General features: G+C 38.1%; 1 protein-coding gene across 1 annotated transcript; it reads left to right on the top strand.

The window, feature by feature from the left end:
- Positions 1–10,811: 10,811 nt before the first annotated feature.
- Smp_133710 (putative importin 7) lies at positions 10,812–26,381 on the top strand (the record flags this gene model as incomplete). Its single annotated transcript, XM_018794606.1, has 10 exons — positions 10,812–10,967; positions 11,078–11,435; positions 16,196–16,293; positions 17,486–17,662; positions 19,846–19,982; positions 21,112–21,287; positions 22,216–22,331; positions 22,642–22,689; positions 24,041–24,302; positions 25,519–26,381. The coding sequence occupies 10 exons, from the start codon at positions 10,812–10,814 to the stop codon at positions 25,611–25,613; spliced, it is 1,623 nt and encodes a 540-aa protein (XP_018649001.1). The 3' UTR covers positions 25,614–26,381.
- Positions 26,382–26,598: the final 217 nt, after the last annotated feature.

Raw genomic sequence — 26,598 nt, 5'->3', positions numbered from 1 at the left:
TCCTCCTCTTTTTCTTTTCCCCTTAGGATTCCAAATTAGGGATTGAGTTGTGAGGTAGCTTTTTAATTTCCTGAATGTGTCCTAAACACCTCCAGAATCTTGTCCTAGTTTCCTGTTCACCTGGAAGCTGGTTTGTCTTCTCCCACAGTATCTTGTGCCCCAAATGCCCTGGTACGGCCGAGAATGGGGGGTGGCCACCATCCTTCTCAAGATGTTCTCACATGGCCACGCGTATATAGCCTCTGTCAGGGAAGTCCTACTCATTACCTTCTCACAGTGGCATTACTGTTGTTTACGAAATTAAAAGGACGAAAAGCGAATGTCCGGTGCTTCAACCGGTTCGGTGGACACGGGAAGTCCACCTAGGGGAGTTGGAAAACCCTTGATTCCGAACCAATGCTACATATGGGTTCCAGTATCCTGAGGGAACAAATGGCGTAAGAACCAATCGTTGGTCACCGGCTACCATGGGGCTGCATCTCCTTACGATGCTCCACTGCCTTGTGGGTTAGACCTTTAGATCAAAGCCTCGGGGTGTAGTCCTCTAAGAAAACCACCTGCTTCGGTCTGGGCACCCGGGCATTATCACACCCCTCGCAAAAATAGATGAATTGATGCTTTTTACTGACAATACTATTCTCGCTCCTACTAGAAGTCAGACAATTTACACTATTATTATCATTTAACACGTCGCTTATTCACTCCCTTTTATTCTTAATTTGTGTATCCTTACTTTACAACTTTTGCAGCAGCTCGCCCATGGTGGAAGCTCTGTTCTATCCAAACGATCACCAGTCACTGTCCGGTCGAAAGTGAATCCTTCTGCCGAATACGAATACTCAACCAGTTTTCCTGAAACCATGTACGCCGTTCAAACTGGCTTCCTTCAACGTTCGCACACTAATGCAGATCGGACAACAGATAGGGCTGATTATGTCTTTGGAAAGTCTTAATGTTGACGTTTGTTGTCCATCCGAGACCCGTATTCAAGACTCTAGTGAAGTACTACAAATTCGCTCTCCATCTGTCGCTTCGAAAGACTTATTTGACGTGCGTTTATCCGGGGACCCTGTGGCATCTTCGTCTGGTCTTGCTGGCGTTGATGTCGCACTAAGCGCTAGAACTGAGGCAGCACTAATCGATTGGATCCTCATTATGGTTATGTGCTGTTAGATTAGAAAGCTTCATCAAAGTAAGAAGAAATCGATGTGAGAATGTTGGTAGCAGGTCAGGTAACGGGGACCGTCTACTGCAACTGAGCACAGACCACAACCTGTCCCTGGTTAGCACTAACTTCCAGCAGTCATCGCCCTCCTTCTGAGTCTTAAGCCTGAACTCAGATTGATCACATCGCGATCAGCTACCACTGGCGTGGTTGTGTACAAGACTACCGCCCCTTTTAGAGTACCTATCTGGACTCTGATCATGCCGTGGTCTGCGCCAATCTCACCTTACTTTTCAGTGGCCGAAGGATTGATCGTCATCAACGGATTGATGTCAGTAAGTCGGTTGCAACTTCTGTTGCAAGTAAGTATCGAACCGAGCTAGATTGTAGGCTAGCCACCATACCACCGAAAAGTATAGATGAGTATTGGCTGCAACTTCACGACGCCATGAAAATGGCGAGTAAAGCCGCTTGCGGCTTCGCGAAACGTCCCGCTTATAAGCACTGGGTTTCTTCTGGCTCCTTACAACTGATCGAAGCCCGTCGATCTACTCCGGATGACCACGACTTTGACCATAAACGAAGATTGTTGTGTAATGAAATTGCGCAAAGCTTGCGTAAGGACTGAAAAGCCTGGTGGTCGGAGCGTGCTAATGAGCTGGAAGCAGCAGCTGCATCTGGTAACTGCCGGAAGCTCTTCCAACTCATCCGAGCCACTGGCAGCAAGAAGTCTGGTGTGAGTGAAACAATCTACGAGGATGACGGGATGCCAATCACTAACATCTCTCGACGTCTTGGACGATGTGTGGAATTCTTTGAAGGGCAGTTCAACTGGCCTGCTGCTTCGAAAACATCGACCATATTGTCCTGCTCTCCATGGCCGATGAAGACCCGAGAACAATTGACTCGCGAGGATCAGGCTGGTTTTCGTTCTGGTCGAGGATGCATTGATCACATCTTCACCCTCCGCCAAATGTTAGAACACCGTCATACTTATCTCAGGCCAAGAATCGTAGTGTTTTGATATCAGGACTGCCTTCAATTTGTTGGACAGGACTGTTCTTAGGTGTTGTCTATTGAAGAAGGGTGTGCCTGAGAAGTTCATTAACATCTTAAAGGCTCTGTGTACAAACACCCCAGGCAGAGTGAGGGCATACAACCACCTTTCTCCATTGTTCCATTCAAGCAGTGGGGTTAGACAGGGTTGCCCGATCTCACCATTCCTCTCCAACTTTGCCATCGATAACATCCTGGAAACGGCTCTGATGGATGTAAGTAATGGCGGTGTGGATCTGTTGCCTGGAGAACGACTTCCCGACCTTGAGTGTGCGGATGATATTGTCTTACAGTGTGATAACGCCAATGTCATGCCTAACCAGTTGACAATCAGTGTCCGCAGGTACGGTATGTGCTTCGCACCCTCCAAGTGCAAAGTACTCCTACAAGACTGGCAGGATTCTCATCCTGTACTCACCTTGGGTGGTGAGCAGATTGAAGTAGTTGAGAAGTTCGTGTATCTAGGCAGCTACATAAGTGCTGGTGGTGGCGTGAGTAATGAGATCGATGCACGTATAATGAAAGCCAGAGCGGCTTATGCCAATCTGGGCCATCTTTGGCGTCTTCGTGATGTTAGTCTGACTGTAAAAGGTCGGATCTACAACGCGTCGGTGAGAGCAGTTTTGCTCTATGCTTGTGAAACCTGGCCTCTCCGAGTTGAGGATGTTAGACGTCTCTCTGTGTTCGATCATCGTTGTCTCCGAAGGAATGCTGACATCCAGTGGCAACACCATGTTAGTAATGCAGAGGTTCGGTATCGTGTGTTCGGGCGCAGAGACGATAATTCAATTAGTGTTACTATCATGAAATATCGACTTCGGTGGCTTGGACATGTTCTACGAATGTCGTCCCAGAGAATTTTACGTCGTGCATTATTTGCCGACGCTGGGACCAGTTAGAAAAGGCGGAGAGGTGGTCAGTGTATGACATGGTGTCGTGGTACGAAAGAAAGCTGCAAAGGGCTGGTTTCTGTTCGTCCATCACAACTCATGGCTGGGGTACAAGAGATGGTGCATCACAGTGGCTAGAGACGTTATTAGATATGGTTCAGAATAGAAGCCAATGGTGATCCTGCTGTAACTTTTTTACTTTCTTCATAAAGAGTGGTCATAACTTCCCTAACTGAAAGAATTCTTCTGGTTGTACATTTCAGTTTCACCATCATTACTCTTGTTTTTTTATAAATATGTGCACCCTCCACTTTCCTCTTCTCCTTCTCATTGTTTTGTGTGGCGCATATATATCTGGTGCCCCATTGTACCAATATTTATGTGTTTAAATAAATAAATTAATTAATTATCAGTATCTTGTTACTAAAGGAATCCGGTCAATGGATACTGAGTATCTTGCGTAGGCGACTGTCCATAGTATGAGCTTCGCATGATGTTCACGATCTTTTCAGGTATGCCATAGTGTGGAAAACGTTACATGAGGTCCTCCAATCCATACCGTCAAAAGCTTTCTTTTGGTCATGGAACTTGATGTATAGTAACGAATTCCATTCAACTGGTTGCTCAACAGTGATCGGTAGTGACTCAATTTGTTGTGCGCACGAGTAACCCTTATGGAATACAGTCTATTGATCTGGAATTAGAGCATCTAATGGATTTTTCATCCGGTTTATCAGCATTCTGTGGATCGATCATACACAGACGGTTCGAAAGATAATATTCAATTTTGTTACTGATATGTTCGAGGGATTGAGATATCACATAAGACTGGCGAACGGAACGAAAGTCATCAACACAACAACAGGATCAGCTAATCCTTTCAACTGGTCTTCAGTCCTGCTAACTAGGGGTAAAAGACCAGATTTAGAAGTGAATTATATATTCCAAAGGCAGCATAGGAGAACGAACAGGCAAGAACACAACAAATGGGCATATATACAACACAAAAATGCTCTTGATAAACTTGATGAAATAGCGTATCAAAATAGAAAACGAACCGATGGGATGTATGATCCTTCTAGTTAAGAAATACAGACTGAGGGTAAAAGTGAACACTTTTGGAGCGGAAATGAAAAATTCAAGTTCCATAATAAAATTGCGAAATTGAGAAGTTTACTAAGTGATTTCTAGAGATCTAGCATACCCAAAAGTTATGAGTGAAAGCCTACATTTTTGGAGAAGTGCTTCAATTCGCAGTCATAAATTCACATTCCCAGTTGGTCGAAACAACGTAATAAAAAAGAGGGACGAAGTAATATGGCTGCCGCTATAAGTAAATATTGACTGAAAGCGCATGGAAATTTTGTGAAAACTTAGGGAAAACAAAAGTTACGATAAAATACAAAATGTACTATCTCAAATGGAGTGAAAAGATCGAGGAAATATACATCTGAAGGGATTGGGGAGAAAAGTTCACAACAGGGTGTATGTTGCGAAATTTGCGCACACAAAACTTCAAAAAGGGGCTTACGCCGATGTCTCTGTAGTTATCAAATTTGTTGAGATTTCTATTCTTTAGCATCTTGATGGGTCATCTATCTTTCCAGTCCATCGGCACTTGTTCTTGCTCCCAAATCTCCTTGAATAGAACATGAAGCATACATGCAGTTACTTCTGTGTCTGACTTCATTGCTACAAGTAGTATATTGTTAGGTTTTGCTGCTTTCCCGGTGCTGATTTGTCTGATGGCCATCCTAATTCGCTCGACCGTTGTTGAAGTAACATCTATAGGGAGGTCTGTGTGCGCTGGTTCAATGTTCGGTGGATTCAGTGGAGCTGGTTTATTCAACAGTTTCTCTAAGTGTTCCACCCATTTATTCCTCTGTTCTTGAATCTCCGTGATTCCCTTGCCTTCTTTCTCTTTGACCGGTCACTCTGATTTACTATATTTGCTTGCTAGTTTCTTCGTTGTATCATATAGTTGTTTCATATTCCCTTCTCTTGTAGCTTTTTCCGCCGTCGTTGCTAGTTCTCCCACGTATTTCTGCTTGTCAGCTCTAATGCTCCTCTTCACTTCCTTGTTCGCTTCTGTGTGCTCAGCTTGTATCTTGACTCTCCGGGTTCTTATTCGGCTGTTGTTAGTTACTGACTTCTTGTTCTTCCTTTTCTCAATCTTGTCCAGGGTTCCCATCGAGACCCATTTCTTATGATGATGATTGTTGCGGTCCAGAATCTCCTGACACGTTGAAGTTAATGCTTCTTTGATCCCTTTCCAGTTGTTCCCCATCGTAGTTTCTTCTTCTTTCAGTAAATCCTGTGAAGCTTGGAACCTGTTGTTGAAAGTTATCTTGAATTCGTCGAGTTTGTTAGTATCTCGAAGGAAAGCTGCAATGAACCTTTGTGGCGCTTTTTGCCCAGCTGTTCAGTGTTTCTTTAGCTTCAGTTTCATCTTGGCCACAACCAGGTTGTGATCTGAAGCTATGTCAGCTTCTCTCGATGTTCTCACGTCTTCCATTGACCTTGTGGATTTTTCACTGATACAAATATGATTTTTCTGGTTCTGTGTCGTATGATCCGGTGAGTCCCATGTAGCTTTGTGTATGTGTTTGTGCAGGAATACTTTGCCTTTTATAACCAATTTGTTGAATGCACATTAGCTTGCAAATCTGTCACCATTCTAATTCCTTTCTCCCAGTCAATGTCATCCAATAATATCTTCATATCCGGTGTTATCCATTCCTATTTTGGCAGTTAGGTCTTCCATCGGGATGGCCAGGTTGTTTTCTGGGCAATTCCCTACGGTCGACTTCCGCCTCATGAAACTGATCTTCATCATCTTCATTACCATCACTAGTAGGTGCAGTCAGTGTGTATATGGTTTAATCTTGTTGGTTTATTCGGCTCCCTTTGTCCCCCTTTGTACTTCCTAGCTTGTATTAGCATTTCCGGTCAAGTTCGCTTTGTGCACTTGTGGCTCAGTTATCTGTTCTGTTCGATAATAAACTGTATTAACATCGTCTGAAATATATACACTGTTGGTATTTATATAATAATGGTTATGAGGAAGAAAAATATACGAAGTTTTATATATTGTTTCGAAGATATCACACTACGAATTTTTCAAATGTAAATCCAAAGGTGGATTAGAAACAATTTATATAATTCAAAGAGAAGGCGCCTATGTGTTATCAAAACCCAGGAGATTAGTTCCTGATAAAATTGAAATCACCAAAGCCAAATTCCACTACATGATACAGCTGAGAATCCTCCATTCCTTTGAAAATCAGTCACATCATCCATACACATGGTCTCAGAAAAAAGTGAAGGTAACTGGTGGTTATGTGGGGATACGGAGTTCCCAACCGTCAAGCTGTACCAGATAAGTATCAGTTGCCATGAAGTGAAACGTACTGACCGAAATGGAGAACGAATTCAAATGAAATAAAAAATAGTAGGCTTTGGTGAGTAGAGCATGACTAAATACTTGGTCGAAAGAGACAATATTTATGTCCCACCAATAAAGCCATACCTTTGATAGTTTCAATATAAATAAAGGGACGATGGAAACCAATAGTGAATTTTTGTCAATGCATAACAGCTGAAATTTAAATCTTCATAGTTTTGGTGTTTGTTTTATTTTACTAGAGCGTAGGGCGGTACAATTTGTGGTGATTGTCACGTTGTTTTTGGAGTACTTTTTAGCATGGACCCTACTAGGGTGGTTGAGGCATTAAGTAATACTCTATTGGCAGAAAAACAAGAAAATGGAACAAAGATACTCGATGAGGTAAGCGAAACTATCCATTGTTTATTTCCAGATGCATAAAATTATTGGATTTGTTCCCACTCTATTGAAAATCATCCTTGAAGAGACTGTTGATGTGGGAGTACGTCAAGCAGCAGCTCTTTATTTTAAAAACAACATCTCTGAATGGTGGAAGCCCGATGAGCCGGATGAACCTGGCGAGTTAAGATTTTGTATACATGAGCAAGATAAGCAAGCAATCAGAAGTTCTATTGTAGCAGCTCTTGTTTCGGCGCCAATTCCTTTACAGTAAGACATCTTTCTAAAGCAACATCTTAAATAAGAACTCATCTCCAGGTCGCCCTTTCTAAAATAATTAAACATGATTTTCCTACTCGTTTCGAAGAGTTCCCTGAACAGGTGAAACGTTTCTTAGAATCAAATGATCGTCATCATCTTCGAGGAGCTCTTCGCTGCCTCTATGCTTTTATGGAAGTTTATACATACAAGAAAAACGATGAGCGTGCAAACACGGTTTCCGCGATGCAAGTTTTTTTCCCAATTTTATATTCAACGTTGTCGAGTCTCGTCGTTGAGGAATCCGAGGATTCTTATGTACTTCAAACACTCATTATCAAAATATTCTTTTCATTTGTAAATTATCACTTCCCACTGGATGCAATGAGTAAACAGGTATGTCGTTTACTTCTTACTCCTCTTTAGTTGTTTACTCAATGGATTGATATCCTCTGTAATGTACTCGGTGATTTCAAAGTAACTCATTCGGACACTTCAAGTTCTACCTGGAAACGACAAAAATGGGCTTTAAAAATACTTAACAGGGTTTTCACCCGGTATGATGTGTAGAAATTACTAACTTCTTTCAGTTATGGTAGTCCTGGTTCAGTCATTAAGCTATATCAACCATTCGCTGACTGGTATCTTAAGGCCTTCTCAGGGCAAATAATATCAGTACTTCTAAATATATGTGAAGCGTACAGACAAAAATCATTCGTCTCCAAACCTGTGCTTAGTCAAACGCTGGACTATTTTTCTTCGGCGTAAGTAAAACACCGTCTAACTTGTTTTTGTAGACTGGCTAACTCATTTTCATGGAAGTTACTACGACCACATTTTTCTCTTTTGGTCCGTGAAGTTATATTCCCACTAATGTCATATACTGAAGAAGATGCAGAATTATGGCAAGACGATCCAATAGAATACATTCGAGCTGAAGCTGGTAAGGTTCCTCCTTCTCTCTCTATTTTCAGGTGATTGGGGTTCGGTATCTAGTCCAGCATGTGCAGCATCTACACTTTTAAGTGAAGCATGTATTAAACGACGTGGTGTTCTCAATAATATAATGCCGTTCTGCATCCATATATTAAGTTCCGAGAGTTCTCCTGTTGAAAAGGATGCTGTTTTGCACATGTACATAGCTATAGCTGAAATCTTACTAAAAAAAGCTGCATACAAGGTATGTCTGACAACACTTATGTACTTATCTTTTAGTCACAATTAGAATCATTTCTTGTCGGTCATGTCCTTCCGACTTTGCATGCTCCTGAAGGATATCGTCGTGCTAGGGCTTACAGATTGCTGGAAAAATTATCAGAAGCTAAATTCAACGACCAGAATATTTTTGCCCAAGTTGTTGACGAAGTAAGAAAAGCTGCATGTTTTGATTCGGAATTACCCGTTCGTGCGTTTGCTGCACTCTGTCTCTCAGAATTAGTTCGGTGTCAAGAAACTGGTGAGTTAGCCGTGATTATTCTGTTTACTAGAAATGTGTACTCTGGTATTCTGGATTTATGTTTATTGGAAAGTTTGTGTATTTGTTCGAGTTACTTCTTAAAACGTTTGAGTTATTAGTTAAGGAAATGTCCTTACGACACTGACAACAAAGTTGTTCATTTAAACTCCAAAGAACAATTGTCAGAAGAATATTTTATTTGGTTAAACCGTAATGACAAGTCTTCATAGCTACTGATAACATCCTCTAATTGATCTGTAGTAATAACCGTGTGCTGAAGCTTAGTTGCTGTGTAAGAAATTTCAAAATTAGAACTAGATAGAATCTGAAACTTCATTTTTCATATACGACAACCCATCACATTAGCAAGACAATCTTCTGGTATATATGTATAAATAACTTAGATTACAGTAACAATACTAGCTTATTCCGTCTAACTCAAGTCTATTAGATCAGACGTATTACAGATTGGTGAAAAATTCGGTCAGTGATTTTGTAGCCCAAGAATCACATAAAACATCTACGCTCCAGAATAGTGTAATTTAACACTGTAAATGTACTGTGGAACTATCTTGCTTTCGCTGTAATTAAAAATTTATTTCCTTTCAACTTTATTTAGCTCATCAATTTGTGGCTCCTCATCTACACGAACTCTTGATACGTGAGTAATTTTATGAAAATTAATTCCTAACTGTTGGTTGTTTTTCATAACTTTTTTTTAAGGAGGTCCTTCCTAACAATGATTACGATTTATAAAATACCTTGAATAGCAAGTTTCCTCTTAGTTTGTTGGTTCATTTACTGCAATGACTCATTTCGTTTGTTGATTAGTGATTAAATTAACATTCACTAGGTACTGGGTATGGAGCATACTAAGGGCGAGAACTAAGGATGCTATCCGGTTGTCTAAACTAGGCACAACAGGGTTCAAATTTAGTGCTTAGTTATTAAGAGCCGAATGCATCAACTACCAAGTCACTGCTTCATTTTCTCTAATATCGTATGGATCTGGTTAGTCGTAGTCTTTTTGATAATTACGATTTAAATGAGACCTACCAGTTTTATTGTCTCACGGGAGAGTGCTTTTAATAACATGAAGTTACGAGGGATTAGTCGATATTTCTTACTAGGTACTGTTTATTACTTTCGTAAGGGATTTATGATACCTTGTTATGTTAAACGTAGGAATATGATCACAGAGATCCTAAGCATTTGTTGCAGTCGGAAGCTTTTATAGCATGTAGGTGTTTTAGCGGAACCTTACAGAAAAGGAGAGTACGCTTCCAACGAAACATGCGGATTAACATATTTCAGCCATAGTTAAATTTCCTAATATCCTTTAACTAAGCCACGAATATACCACATTTCATGTTTTCACTTAAAAGTATTGAAAAGTCACTTTAAATACCAAACCTTAAAATATGTATGCAGTCCAGTTATCATACATAAGTTCTAGTTTCGAAAAATGATAATCCATTTAGGATTCACGGTAGATGTCTAAGATTTAATGTGATTTCCGGACCATTCTATAATTACTGGCAGCAAGCAATTGCCTCAAGTAACTACCCTTGTAGTGCTTTTTTGGTAATCCATGGTTAACATATATCTCTGTGCATTTGAAAGCAATAGGTTTATATAAGTTACAGTAAAGTTTACGTGTTTGTCGTCTATGTCAAGTTTTTGATCCTGATTTTCCTTCTTTGTTGCTTAGCAAGTGCTAACGCCTGTCTAAACACATGTAAGATAAATTTAAGATGGCTGTTTCCTCAGTGAACCAAAGTGTTATTTGAAACCGTATATACTCTCGTTCAATACCAATGATTCATGTACAAGCACACATGAGTCAAACGCAAAACAGCGTGCACATTTCATGTTTGTATCATGTCTCATGACTTGTGATTTTTCATATAGTGTTATGAAACAATCAACGTAGTTTCGTTAAAGTCTGTGCATTTTAGGGTTTCTTTTTGAATCTTAACATCATAAATTTCAGCAAGGGGAAGTTTAAAAGGAGCATTGCTTTTGTCGGTATTGCATGTAGAACAAAACTAATAGGTTCTGCTACTCATCCACCTGACAATGAATATACCCTTTATTTGGATAACTTGTTTAGATTGAACTGGTAACCAGTACAGGAAGCTGTTTGCTAAAAATTGTTTGTAGCTCAATTTATCCCATTATTTTAGTAGTGCAGATCATAATATGTTAGCAGTTATATACATAGTACGTTCACTTTCAGGTTTATTGGAGCTTCTTCGGCAAACTGAATTCGATGATTTAAACAATGTAATCGAAATATTGATACATACATTTGAAAAAGAAATTGTTCCAATTGCTTCTGAAGTTTTGCAAACATTGGTATGTTTTAATCATAATTATTATTGAGTTTGTTGTTAGGCCTGGTTTTTTAGGGAAGGGTTCAAGTTTAAATTTTTCTAATTGAATTTTGATGTCTTTTTTCCCTCTAGTCAGATACGTTCCTTCAGCTTGTTAATAAATCCGAGAATGGATTACCTAATGAATCAAACGAGCTTGAGGATACAGAAGATCTCTTTGAGTACCGGTCTATAGTTGCTACAAGTGTTCTAGATAATATGGAGTCTATTCTGCAAGTTGGTGAAGATAATGAAAACCTTGTTGCTCAGCTTGAACCCATTGTTGTGCGTTTGGTTCAGTCTATATTCGACCTTAACTTGAGTGTATTCTTTGATGAAGCTCTCACGTTCATTTTCTCGCTGACAACTAACAAGATTTCCCCACTTTTATGGCAAGTTTTCGATCAGCTCTATCCTGTATTCAAAAAAGATGCTTGCGAGTGCTTTTCCGGTAAGTATTTTATGCATTTAGACATCAGATAAAATCTATATAATACCCTACTTTTTCAGTAATAATTTCCCTCCTAAACTCCAGGTAAATATATGATTTAGGGCATTTTCATGTACTAGACTATTGGTCACTTCCACGGTATGGGCAGCCGGGAAGTGATATTAGCCCTCATACCCGTAACAGTACACTAGATCAAGTTGGTCACATTCAAATCCTTCCTACACCTAATAACTCTCTTATCTCCACGACTAACCCTTCTCACGTCCTTTTATCACTTCGCACCGCTAGGGCAAACGATTCGAGTACGCGGGACGTTATTCCTGGTCTCCTGAAACCACGCTCTAAATTACATATAGGAACTTTTAACGTCCGAACATTGTGCCAAATAAGACAACAGGCTTCCTTAGCTAGGACTTTGAAATCTCGCCCCCTCGATGTGTGCTGCGTCCCCGAAACGCGCATACAAGATCAGAGTGGCGTCATTCATTTGACCTCACCATGTCAAAATGAAGAACCGACTCCATCCACGCTTCGTGTATCTGGAAACCCTAATGCTGCTTCCTGTGGCCTTGCTGGCATAGCATTGAGTCATAGGGCAGAACTAGCTCTTTTAGACTGGATCCCAGTAGACAGTCGCTTGTACGATGTCTGACTAAACAGAACAGTAAGGACTCAAAAAAATAGGAGCACCCGTCGTTGCCTCTCCCCATCTCTGCCTATTCTCCCACTGACTGCAGCTCAGATGATGTAAAAGATGAGTTATACAGAAAGCTTTCCGACCTCCGAAAAGCTAGGCGCTGTGATGTAATAGTGACTGGTGACTTTAATGCTCAAGTAGGTGGTAAACTAAGCGAAAGGGAGAGACACCTGGGTGGATTTTATGGTGTCGTGGCTGAAAGAACAGATAATGGCGACCGCCTGTTGCAGCTATGCTCAGATAACCTCCTGTTTCTTGCAAATACTAACTTAAGGCATAAGGAAAAACATCTTTTGACATGGCGATCCCCGAATTCGTCCGAACGTTTTACCCAACTAGATCACATCGCTATCAGCCACCGACGGAGGGACTGGACAGAAGACTCGCTCATTCTGGAACACGTGTTTAGGTTGGGATCGTGCTCTAGTGCGAGCACGTATCGGTCTACGTCTTACTGGACGTAGGAAAGACACTGCAGGGAAGCCTCTAAGGGTTCTACTTAATGATAAGCAAGCTAAGAATATATTTCGGGAACAACTAGAAAAACAGTTGGTCAGCTATGTGAGTTGAGCCGACCCCGAGGCAGCGTGGAATGACATCCGAAAAGCTGTGGAAACAGCAGTAATATCTGCTAGTAACCTAAACCATAAGGTTAGGGAGAAACAATGGATCTCGGCAGAATCTACCACGCTGATAGATGCTCGAAAACTCATCCCACCTGGCTCTGAACACGACGAGGAGCAAAGTCAGCTTAAGCGCAGACTAACAAGAAGCCTATGCAATGATCGTGAACAGTGTTGGGTAGCGAAAGCAAGAGAGATGGAAAAGGCAGTGGCAATAGGTAACAGCAGACAACTGTTCAGACTTGTTAAAGAAACCGGTATTATGAACCCAACTGTCAGCGAAACTATCTCAGACAAAGATGGGCATATCATTCATTCTCAATCCAGGAGATTGGATCGATGGGCAGAACACTTTAGGGATCAGTTCAACTGGCTTTCAGCCACATTTGGTTTCCCACGATCCCCAGTCGACCTGAATGACAAGTTAATGTAAATCCTCCAACTCATTACGAGGTTGAAAAAGCTATAGGAAATCTGAAGCGAGGGAAAGCAGCAGGCCCTGACAGGTTTACTCCTGAGATTTTTAAGGATGACGGTCCAGTACTAGCAGCGAGATTGACTGAGGTCTCAGGTAGAATCTGGGAACTGGACGTAATTCCATCTGACTGGTCCTAATCACTGATTGTGCCAGTCTATAAGAACGGACAAAGGTCCTCTAGTGACAGTCACAGAATTACTTACGCTTGGTACTCCCAATGGAGCATAGGCCGCCGATCAGCATTCTCCAACCGACTCTGTCCTGGGCCTTACTTTCTAGTTCTATCCAGTTTTTATTCATTCTTCTCATATCTGTCTCCATTTCTTGGCGTAATGTGTTCTTTGGTCCTCCTCTTCTCATTTGGCCTTCAGGATTCCATGTGAGGGCTTGTCTTGTGACACAATCGGGTGACTTCCTCAATGTGTGTCCTATCCACTTCCAGCTGTTCTTCCTGATTTCTTCCTACACTGGAATCTGGTTTGTTTGACAATCACAGATGAATCAGATTAACTAATACTTCGGCGCCTAACCAAAGTTTGTGAAGAGCAAACTAGAGAAAACCAGGCTGGTTTCCAACCTGAACGTGGTCTTATAGACCAAATATTCACTCTACGTCAGGTCCTAAAACATGGACACTCATTCAGAAGCCCCACAATCGTAGTATTTCTTAACCTTAAGGCAGTATTTGACTCCGTTGATCGTGAGGTTCTATGGTAGTGTTTGTCACTGAAAGGAGTACATTAACCTTATAAATGTTCTCTACTCGAACACAACTGGTCGAGTGAGAGCTTATGGCGAAAAGTCATCAAAATTGATTACCTCAAGTGGTGTTCGTCAGGGCTGTCCACTCTCCCCATTCTTGTCTAACTTTGTCGTTGACATGCTTTTAGAAATAACACTTTCATCATCTCAATCTCCAGGAGTTGAACTTTTACCGGAAGACTCATTGGTTGACTTAGAATACGCCGATGACATAGTTCTATTTGGTGAAGACGCTGACAAAATGTAGTCTTCTAACCACTATAAGCAACAATGCAGGCATGTTCGGGATGCGATTCTCCACCTCGAAGTGCAAAATGTTACTTCAGGATTGGGTTGCATCGACACCTGAACTAATGATATGGAGTGAAATAGTTGAGCTTGTTGACCGCTTCACTTATCTTGGGAGTCTCATCAGCCCTTGTGGTCCGGGGTTCGACGAAATCAGCACGGATACAGAAGGCTCGACTAGCTTTCACCAACTTGCATCATTTATGGTGTTGGCGAGATATCCGTCTAGCAACAAAAGGACGGGTTTACTGTGCAGCAGTTCGTTCCGTCCTACTTTATGGCAGTGAAACATGGCCGATAAGAGTAGAGGATATTCGTGAGTTACTGGTTCTTGATCATAGGTGTCTTCGAAGCATTGCTCGTATATCCTGGGACCACCGGGTAAGTTATGTAGTTGTTAGGAAACGTGTACTATGTAGGGATGGCAAATCGATTGATGAAGTAGTGAAACTTCATCAGTTGAGATGGCTGGAACACGTGTTACGTATGCCCAACCACCGACTTCCCCGACGTGCAATGTTTTATGGTGTAGGAGTAGGTTGGAAGAAAGCTAGTAGCGAACAGACCAAAGCGTGGCACAAATCCATGAAGTCATTGACAAGTGGACTGAACCATGTTAGTTGGTGTAGACTACTTGATTTTGATCCGTGAGATGATAGCAATCGATATTTAGAGACCTTGAATGACATGACTCAAAATCGTTTGCAATGGCGAAGGTGCATCCACTCTTTGTGTTATGCCAAATCCTAATCTTCTGAATTCTTTATGTCTCTATCTTTTTTCTCTTTTCAAATTTATCTCACTGGAATATGCTCCTTGAATAACATGTTAAAACCCTAATCTTTCGGATTACTGCTAATACAATTGCATCTCTGTGCTAATGTGGTATGGCAACTCGAACTGATGTACATATGTACGAAGTTGTACGTTGTAACTGACTGACTGAGACTATTGGTCAGATTCTCCAATGATTGGACTTACTAACTGGCTGATTAATGATTAGAGGTTGATAACCTTGTCGACTTAGTATACTGATGAAAGCTCTAGTTGCATAATTCATTCTTGTGTAATATTATTTTATTACTGGTAGTTAGTCCTTGGTTTCCGTTGTGTCATTAACATTTATTTATATTTCCATAGCAAAAAATCACTAACTGACGTAATTGACTTTTGAAGTTGTCGAAAGTCATGCTTCACGAAATCAGGTTTTAAAAAATTTTCAATCGTGCAAAAAATGCATTGGTACAGGTTTTCGTGAAAAAACATTTCGTAATTAAATTCACTTTATAATTAATTCGAATCGAAGTTGAGTGAAGTGATGCAAACTAGTTTTGTTAGGTTTTAAAACGGGAAGATCCTATTGTGTCAAAACTTGTCCTACTAGAAAATGATTCCTAGCTGTAGTACGTAGAAGTAGTAAATAAAAGTCGTTTCCTTTTATCAAGATTCTTATTCATATTTATGCTTCATTGCTGCGTATTAGTTAGATATATGTCAATCTTATTATAGGTCTGCTCCCTGTTGATTCGATAGTTGTTAAGATTGAAGTTTGTATCCTCAGTGTAAGCAAAATTGTTCAGTTGATTCCCCAAATAGTGTCAATTCTGTATCAACTGATATTTGACAAATTACGAGCCGTATTTATGTTCGATAATTTTAATATTTAATTATTTCCATTGAAAAAGTTTAAATCAGATTGCTGAGCTAATAGTTGGATTTGTTTTAAATTCAGTTGCTGAGCTTTTTTGCAAATATGGTTTTCTTTTTAATGTCGTACGTTTACTTAGTGTATAACTACTGTAAAACTATTCGTCCAAATTTAGACAAATTGCTTATGAGCCTGTTTTATCTAGTTTCTGTTTGAAATCTCTCACCACCTTAAAGTTTTTTTCCTGTTATTGTTGTTGTTTAGAAATGATGCCGTGTCTACATAATTACATAACAGTGGACCGCGAGGCTTTCCTGGCAAATGCTTCACGTATTGAACAAGTTACTGCTATGTGTTTAGAGGTAGATATTAAAGTTAATTTACTAGTTTGAAAATTTATGAAAGTATCTCGGAGTTTCTGTATTAAACTGAACAAAACTAATACTTCTCATTACGACTATTGATCGTTTCCAGTTGGTCTAGGCTACTAGGTAGCAAGTACCAGGCGTACGATTAACATCATTACACTTCTGTAGTGTACATCGACATAGTTTGCCCTATTTTACTTTGTGAAATTTTGCCTTCAAAAATAGAGGGCGTTTCTAGGTTACTATTGCTTAGTATATATAAATTCAATCTATATTTTATCGCTAATATTCAGACAAATTAATTTATTGTGAGTATATTCCTGTTCCGTAAAAAGATTTGACCGCACTTAGGCTTATTTGACTTGCACACCCAGTAATATTAATGGTTCTGCATTTCCCCTGAGACCTACTAGTACTAAACTGGATTCTTTGTGTAGCAAGTGATGAACTACGGATGAATTTCTTGGATAAGTCCCTACACTGTCGCACACAGTCTTAGTAGGGCTATAGTCAAAACAGATAACGATACATATAACCTATAATTGTAATGTTTCTAAAATATTAACTAATACAATTAGTACAAAAACACAAAATAGTAGTCATCTATGGAGAAAATAGTGGGCACATACATACCGAACAGTAACAGAGACAACAAAAATGAATCAATTAGAAGGAATAGTCATGTTTATATAACTGGTACAATTTCGTGATTGGTAATTGAATAAAAAAGGGTTAGAGTGATAACTAGTCTGGGATTAAATGAGTTTTAAGTGGTAAGCGTTTAACTCAAACATTATTGGTTGACTCACTCATCGATAGGGATTAACAATTGATCGAGTTGTGGATGCATATAGTGCGGTGATCCAGTGGTTATGCCCAGCCATCAAGTCGCAGATTCAAACATTTCTGTACCTATGCTAGTTTGGGCAACCAAGTAGTAGTAGTAGTAGTATCACTAGAGTGCAGTTCAAAACCAAATACATGAAGTGTACTTGATGAATTTGCTAAATAAATAAATCAACACATCTCTAATCTTCTTAATCCCTGCAGGATTTTGTACTTTTCAAGTTTGCAGTGTTGCAGTATAGTTCTCTTATCATCATGAACTTTTTTATTGTTAGTCAGTAAAAGTTCGTTTTGTTTATTCCTTATTGCATTTTACTTTACCTAATATTTGTCTCCATAGGTGTTCTCAATGGATGACCAAGAAAGATTACAAATGCATGCTGCCAAATTACTTGAAGTTATTTTACTTGATTATCGAGGTCAAGTGAATCCATATGTACCAAAATATGTTGAGCTAGCACTTACACGTCTTACACGTCCGCTTGTTTCAAGTGAACTTAGAACACTCTGTATTCAGGTAATAATTTATTCAGAAATATTGACACAAGTTTATGTTCAATGTAAAAAAGGTCTTGGTTCATGTCATATATGGCTTAATAGAGGGATGAGTAGCACATCAAGTTTCACTTATCTCAGCGAAACAACTAAGAAATAGATTTAATGTCTACCTGCGATTTGAGTTTTTCGCCATGGACTGGTATCAGTTAGAGAAAACTAATAAAAGTTGAGAAGCGCTAAACAGCCTCTTTTCTCTGATTTGTGAGATAGTTTTTCATTGTAGAAAACTATTTGCAGATTGAAAACATTTCCACGAACTAATCATTTAAGCATTTTAAATTATGAGCGAACTATGCGTTACGTCCTCTACTTGATTACGGCAGAATAAGATGAACAAATAACTGGACTCGAACGTTTAGAACCCCACAGTTGCAAATCAGAAGACGGAATAAGGGTAGGAATCAAAATGGAAAAGAAAAACATGAGTTATTAGTCTTGGCTATAGCATCATTATAATTTAGCCAATCCTCAAGGAGGTCAGTTATACTATTCCGGAAGGCTCTATCAAGTTCTGGTTGGATGGGATCTCTTTGGCTTCTTGAGGCTTCGTCGTGATTTTCGAAGCCGTTCTAACACTATGCTACCTAGCCTTTTTACCATGTTTTCTAGATTGATATTGACTGTTTTTTTTCCCATTACATTTAACCCATGCTTCAAAGCTTTGAATTATTTCCGTTACCAACGCTCAATTACAAGTAGATTGTTTCGATCCGTCATCATATTTTTATTCTAGTGTTCAATGCCAACTATTTCGTGCAGAACTAGATAAATAACTCATTCTTCAGGTATTTGGATATGAGCCACACACTAAGTGTAAGTGTTCATAAATCTAGTGCTCAAACTAGAGTAGGTGAAGTAGAGCTCAAACTTGGAACTTAGTGGCTGAAAGTCGAACGCGATAATTATTGAGCTACCGCTCGTACAGAATTACACAATTATAGCATACATATATTTGTGGTTTAATAGTTGATAAAACTATAACATGGTAGATTTCTAAAGAGTTTCTAAGAGACATGGAAGTTGAAGTAATTGACACTAACTGTGGATGTCTTTGTAGATTTGTTTTGTTCCATGAAACTATAAGGTAGCTACTGTTAAAATTATCCATTAATTGATTTACTTAACACAATTTGGTCAGTCGTTATGCTAATGTGGTTAAACAGTAATGCTCTTGCCTAAATGACATTTAAATTTACTTTCAGTGATGATAATTAAAGTAGGTTAAAGAAAAAGGGCAAATATACTTAGGAAAAAATTTTCTGGATAATTCATAAGGTGAGGATTTCATTGGAGTTAGCTTTTACCTACTGCTTGTTATCATGTATGACAGTATACCATCGTCCTTTATCGGGTATTATTGTTGACCAAATGTATTTGAACTCCGAAATTGAGATATTACTTATTGACAGTATCAAGAAAGGATAATCGATGCTCTCCAAAATATATTTAGCTGTTCCTTGTAGACGACAGGCTTAGGAGACTTGCAACAGTTAATTTGTGTAGATCATTTACGTGCTATGGACCGTATTTACTTTGCGCATTTATAAAATGATCAAAATCGATTTTCAGAACTTCGTATACTAGCGTTGTTAACTATCACCTTTATTTGAGTTTATCCGATGTTTGATTATCAACCATTAACTTCTCGCAAGACCGAAGGTTTTGGGTCCGAATCTTGCGTGAGGGTTTGCAAATACGCACTGCTTGGAGTCTCATACTAGGATAAAACGACCGTCCAATGCTTCTAGATTTTCAATGGTCTGACATTAATCGGTTCATGACTCCAATGAATATTTCACTGAAAAAATTCTATCCGTTACTTTTGCATGGTGCTTTGTATTGAAAAACGTTTAGCTGAAGCATGTTTTTGTATCAGTGACTGAGAAAGCAATCTACGAAAAAGTCCAGATTTTGTTATCATTCCCTAACTTTCTTGACGTCTGTTAATTATGTAAATGTCAACTGTTTTGCTGATGCTTATGTACAAGAGCGTAATAATTACTGTCAGTATAAAAGTTGGGAAAGAACTTTCATTGCCATTTATCACACTTCATTAAAATAATATGCCTGTAACATATCTAGAACAATCTGTAATTTTCCAGCCAAGTAATCGTTTATTTTAATAATAATATTAACGATTAGGTGGTAATTGCTGGATTGCTTTACTCACCTATGGATATGCTTCATATGATGATCGAGCATCCATGGCCTGGGACAGAGGTTAACATTTTGTCCGAATTCCTTAAACGATGGATTCAAGATGCAGACTGTTTCCTTGGGTAAGTGGTTTTTTAGTTTATTTGTTGACTAACATATGAGTATACGATTGCTTAGTTAAAAAGTAAAATGTTTGCTGGCTTCGTACTGAAAAAATCAAGGACCTTAACCAAACTGTCACTCAAAAGCCTTTATAGGACTTTTAGATGTCGATTAGTAATGCAAATTTCATTGTATAGGTTTCTTTGTATGGAACACTCGGCATTCAAACTTACATTCTCTCTTATGTCCCTACATATTGATTGGTCCTAGATTATCTGCGCAAGTAGTAGTAACTCAAAATGTTGTATATTGTTTAGCTTCAAACTTCGCTTTCCTTATAAAAACTTTCTCAATACTATGGTAAGTTTACTACTACTCAAATCAATAGCTTGGTGATTCACTCATCCAATCTCAGATTCGAGCTCCATTATAGCTACTTCAGTACAAGGAGCTGAATAATATCACCATCATTCACAATACTAATATGATTCTAAGCTGAGTCAAAGATCCGTTCTTAATAGATCAGTCGCATTGAATAAAAATGAACTACATCAACTCATAGTTCTCTTTTAGAATTTTTCTGAACATGAAAATTTCGATCATTGTTTTTCGTGCATACAGATACTTTCTGAAAATCCAACCATTGGTGTTGTTAACTCTGAAAATTTCTCTTTAATAATACTATAGAATTAATCTGTGTAGTAATTTTAAAACTAGACTGTTGAAGAAAATAAGCACTAATTATCATCGTATTCTGTCATTTGTAATGGAGTTGTATTTCTGGCATCATAGATTTGATCCTCAGTTTTATAAATATGTTGCTTTCAATGCACCATTACTACATATTACTCAAAAGTTACTGGTTTTCGAAAGGACTTTTTGTAAATAAGCAGACAGTCATGAACTAAAAGTCCTTAAAACATTACAGTGAATTATGGTCTACTAAAACAGTTACAGTATTTCGTGGAGCAATATGCATCCAAATTTCAACAAAATAACTTAGAACTGACAAGCGACAGAGATTCACCAATAGTTTTTCCTGAACTTACACTCACGGCAATTTCGTTCAATTTTCTTCATTTAAAATTCGTTAGCAAATTTCATTTTTGTTTAAGTAAGCCAAATTAAAACGATGTTTCTTTTATTTAGATTACATGATCGCCGCCTTTGTGTCTTAGGACTTTGTTTGATTATTTCTCTTCCGGCTGACAAACGAACTGATGCAATTGTAACACTCAGTGAAAAGTATATACCATCACTTCTACTTCTATTTTCTGGACTGAAAAAGGCGTACGCAACAAAAGCCTCCAATCAAAATGAAGATGGTAAAGCTTTTTCACACTTTTATCTTTATTTATTTCATAATTATTTTTCCTTAATCAATTTGTTGAGCTGTTTTTTGGAGATTATTGAATTTCCGTACTTTATATCGTGGGCTGTCGTAGATCAACATTAAAAATCAAACAGCATTGGACAACTTTTTCGTCCTTTCAAGGGAGTCTTCAAGGAGCATACACCATCCAACCATTGAGGGTGGAATTCCAAACTTCACAATGGTATGGATATCTAACTTCAATCAGTTCACGATATTGCGCAACCATGTTTCATTTTCTGTAGTGGATCACTTTCACACCCGACATGACCAAACTCCACTGGTCATGTCTTCTCACTAAAAATACCATTATCAGATCCTAAAGTTAGTTACCACCGAGTACGAAATTACTATTAGTGTTAGGGAAATTTGTGGAGATTATTACATTTTTATAGTTTGCATCACGGACTATCCAAAGTTTCTGGGTTCGATTCCCGGTTTGGTCGTGAACACATACGTTTGGTTTTCGATACTAAAATGAAACAGTCGTTCAGTGTTTTCTATAGTCGCGCTAATAAGTTGTAATGTGAAGGTGGAGTATCAAGCCCATAGCTTCAGTAGACCCTTGAGGCTTGCTACGAAGCATCATATCTCCATGTGAAGATCTTTTAATTCTCGAGGGAGTGTACTTCGTTTACTCTGCGTGGCGCTGTTGTATGACAGGGTTTTGTTTCATGAATTAGACTTGCTTGTCCCAACTCCGAACATGTTATCTGGGTTTGTGACCATCAGTAGTAGTCCTAGAGGGAGTGCCAAGCGGAGTAAGTAAATTACTGTGGTGTGTAAACAAATACTGATCCCTCATTTTCTCTTCATAATAAGTAGGTATATGCTTGATTTCTCAAAAAAAAACGATTGATACCTCTATTTTCTGTCTCTAGATTCGGATGAAGAAGAATCTGAAACGGAGGAAGATTTAGAAGGTAAAGCTTTGGGAAGCGATGAAGATGAAGTAGACGAAGAAAGTATTCGGTATTTAGAAATGTTAGAGGCAACTGTAAGCTCTTTTATATGTTGGATGTATTTTTTTTCACTATCACTGTACATTGATTGAAAAAACGTGTGAATTGTTGTCCTCTCACCTTTTTATTGTTGACTAATCGTTTTTTGTGATTTGTTCATTATTGTACTAAAATATTTTTCACAACATCATGTTTTTTAAGGTGTAAAAGTAAATGACATAATTAATTCATTTACTAGGTACTCAGGTATGAGTCACATCGCATGTGTAAAGCTAATGATACTACTCCGTCACCCAAACCTTGGTCGATGGATTAGGATCAAACCTGGGACTTAGTGACTAAAAGTCAAAGGCTATAACTAATAAATATGGACAAAGGTGTTTAATAGACCTAGTTTATCAACATCATATTCTTCAACCGCCTAGTTTACCAGAACATTATATTCCACCTAAATCTTCCCAAATCAAAACCAGAATTGAAAGGAAACAGTGTGAACTCTAATGAATTCAAACAGTTAAGATATTAGATTTTGTATATAGTTTTTTGGTTCCTCGATTCTCGCACTGACTCTGATCATTTTAAAATGGCTCAATCAGTCAAAAAGGAGGAACTAGAAAACACCTATAATCAGAACTTTATCTTTCTAACAATTTGTGTTACTACCTACTATTATTCATGTAAAATGATGATCCCATTTACATTTTTCTTCTGAACATTTAACACTTAATAGTCAGTTATCATAGTTTAAAAGATGAACTTATTTATGGTGCTGTATTCCTTCGTAAAACGTACATTAGTTAACATAATTTACTTAGTATTGTTTGTTTGAATCTTCCCATTGATGTTTTAGGACTGCAACTGGTCAGTCTCTAATTGGCATATGTGCATACTGTGCGTATTGCCTCGATATAGCCTAAATTCACAAGCATGGTAAGCAAAAATGGATAGTGGCTAGCAGTGAAATCCAGTTTGACGCGCGTTTCGTCCTATTTGAAACTCGTCAGCTTGTGCACAAGCAAGTGGCTATCAGGACTCAGTGGTCGAGTAGATAACGCGATGGCGTTTGAAGCGAAAGGTACTGGGTTCGAGTCCCAGAGTGAATATCAACTGTGAGATGTAGGTACATCCAGCTGACGAGTCCGAAATAGGACTTGACGCGTGTCGTAGATTCCACTGCTAGCCACTATCCATCTTTGCTTACCATTAGTTAACATAGTTTAATTCTTACTATTTATCATCATTTACGTTTGGTTTTTATCAATTTTTTTCAACCCCACTGTTTTTTTTAATTTCTCTCATTCTGTAAATGTTTTAAAGATCCAATTGTTATAGGACAACTATAGTTCAATAAAGCAATTCAGTTTTTCCTATGTGTTATAATTAATTGTCACGTTTTCAGTAAAGACCACCCCTTTTTATAAATGTGATCACGAAATTTCAACATTTTTAATAAGAGTAAATGGCAACAGTCATTCGTTAGCGAACGAATTTTGTCTTTACTTGATTCAAATGTTAATAGTTTGCACAGGAAAAAGCCCCATTTTCAACAATCGACAGTTTAATTAAGTTGTATTCACTGTTGAAGACAAAACACAACTTCATACTGTAGTCACTTTCAATAATAGAATTCTCAATATTCATCTCTTAGTTCAGTTTTTTAAAGTTAGTTGATAACGTCTTGATATTCCTATACGTTTTAGATTTGAATTGTAGAATTTAACATATCGATCGATTTTTACTTTAGAAAGATTCAGAAGACGATGATGATGATGATGTTGACGACGATGAAGACGATGAAGAAGAAGAAACATTGGAGGCATTCGACACACAAATGGATAAGTCTGAATGTGATATGGATGAATATGTAACGTTCTATCGTGTAATGACTGAATTGGAAAGAACTGATTATGCATGGTATAGTCAGTTGATCAATCATCTTAGTGAAGTACAACAAAATGATCTCAAAGGAGTGGTGGATACTGCTCTGAAATGTATCCAACAAAAAGGTAAATATATATATATATATATTCTCATATTTCATGTGTTCAAAGAAATAATTATGATGTACTGATCATAATTAATTCATCAAATCGAATAATATGATGTCCTTCAATTCTGTGTTTGTTCATAGTAACATTAGCTTCTCTAACGGCCTCGTTTTTGCGAATCCTTGTATTTTAGCGCTTAAATATGCTACAGTAAAACGCTATTGTATCTTCAACAAAGCGTTATGGTGTCGTCATTCATTGTTCCCACTTTTCTATACAAATTAGTTTAACAGATAGTGAGTGGTTTGGTCTTTTCGAGACTTTCTGACTGATCGTGACCAGTCAGTCACAACGTAGAACTTCGTACGTGCGTACATGAGTTCGAGTTGCCATACCACATTAGCACAGAGATGAAGTTGTCGATTCAAATCCCATTGTGGTAGAAGTAGTAAGAGTATAAGCATACAGTGAAATAAATCGTGATCATATCAAGTGTAGACGTATTATCTGACAACAACTGAATTTTTGAATAGATTTGTTTTATCATCCGAGCAGACTTAAACGTAGAGCTTGACAGTAGTGTTAGTTAGCTTATGTCAACACAACACATTAACACGTCGAGGTAAAACGAACCACAAAAGAAACAAAATGATGTAAAAATGATCGTAGAAAAGGCTTCATATTAAGAATGTGGTTGAAAATGACTGAATAAAAAAGTATTTGAAAAGAAATAATGAGTGAATGCGTCTGGCCATTGTAACGGATTCTGAACTGTGTGACCCAACATCTTTAACCGTTGGTTACGATCGCCCCGATCAGGTCGTTTTCGCCTACCAACATGACAGATTAACAATCAGTCAGTCAGTGGCTTCATGGACTGATGCCACTTTCCGATCTGGCTGTGATTGTTTTGATCTGATTTCTCAGGTTCTGCGTTGGATATGACTAACTATCCGCTATGCGTGGTCTATAGGGTATCAGGTACAATAATTAAAATCCAACAATAATACACAACATCATTCATCATGGTACTGTATAGATCTATTAAAGAGAGTGCAAATTCTCCATGTAGTTGTATGAATCAGAATACATTTGAATTATTATGGTTGCTTGTAATTTACTCATTTGATCTAATCGCACACCATAACATTCAGAATGTCTCCATTATACACGTCCAGTATATCTTGTCTGTTTCGTATAAATCTAACAAAATATTTTCTAATTTCTATTACAGAGTCTAAAATTATTGAACAAGCTGGAGGATACACTTTTTCCCCGAATATTCCTAGTAGCTTTGATTTTGGTTCACCCAATGGACAACTTAAATGACCATCGGTGTGTGTGTGTGTGTGTTATAAACTCTGTTGTATGGTGGAATTAAGTAATAATTTATGATGCTTTTTTTCTCTGTATAGGATACGTTATAGTTTTTAATCATCATGTAAACAAAACTATCACCAGTTACAATTTACTTAACTCCAATATAATAAATGAGCACTACCCCCCATTATGCTATTTTTATTTCGTAAATATCTGGTAATTATGATTTTATTCTTGCTTCAGTTTTTTTTGTTTTCCTTTTTTTAACATTGTACACATGTATTCTTCTTCTTCTTTTCAATGTTCACTATCCATTTTCCTTATAATGCTCTTTATCTGAAGCGCTTCTACCCCCCCCCTTCGTAAATATTCTACTTTACACATCTATTTGTGTTCTGTTTTTTTCCCATTGATCCATGTGTGAAGGGAAAAACTAACCGAATATTTTGATTCGTGCTAAGCATAGATTTAATTGTGGTAAATATTTTTCTCAATGTATCAAAAAAAATTTTTGTTTTTTAAATCCCTATTTTCGAAACTGTTTTCTCACCATTAGTTACTTCTTTCTGTTTTTCGTATTAAAAGAGAAAACAATCTTATTAGAGACTGCATTATAAAGCTGTGGTTCATTTGTTTGCTTATTTTTTTGCTCTTTTTTTAAAATATTCAATCTCTCAGATCACTGCTTCTTTAAAAAAAACAATAATTAGTACTATGTGTTATAATCCTCTTTTGAAATTTGATTTTCTTTAGTAAAATAAAGTCTATTCAGTTTTGATTTGTTGTGTTGTTTTTTTAAAACTTGTTCCCAAATGCTATGGCACTGTCGAGAATGGGGAGAGTCCGCTCTCCCTCACGAAATGCTCTCATATGGCCATGCGTATATAGCCTCTGCCAGAGAAGTCCTACTCACTGCCTTCTCGTGGCACCGGTATTGTTTACGAAATTGAGAGGACGAAAAGCGAATGTCCGGCACTTCAAACAGGTTGGTGGA

This window comes from Schistosoma mansoni, chromosome 1, assembly GCF_000237925.1.
Source record: "Schistosoma mansoni strain Puerto Rico chromosome 1, complete genome".
Taxonomy (NCBI): Eukaryota; Metazoa; Platyhelminthes; class Trematoda; order Strigeidida; family Schistosomatidae; genus Schistosoma; species Schistosoma mansoni.
Note: the sequence above shows the minus strand (reverse complement) of the source record. Positions and strands in the feature narration are given on the sequence as shown.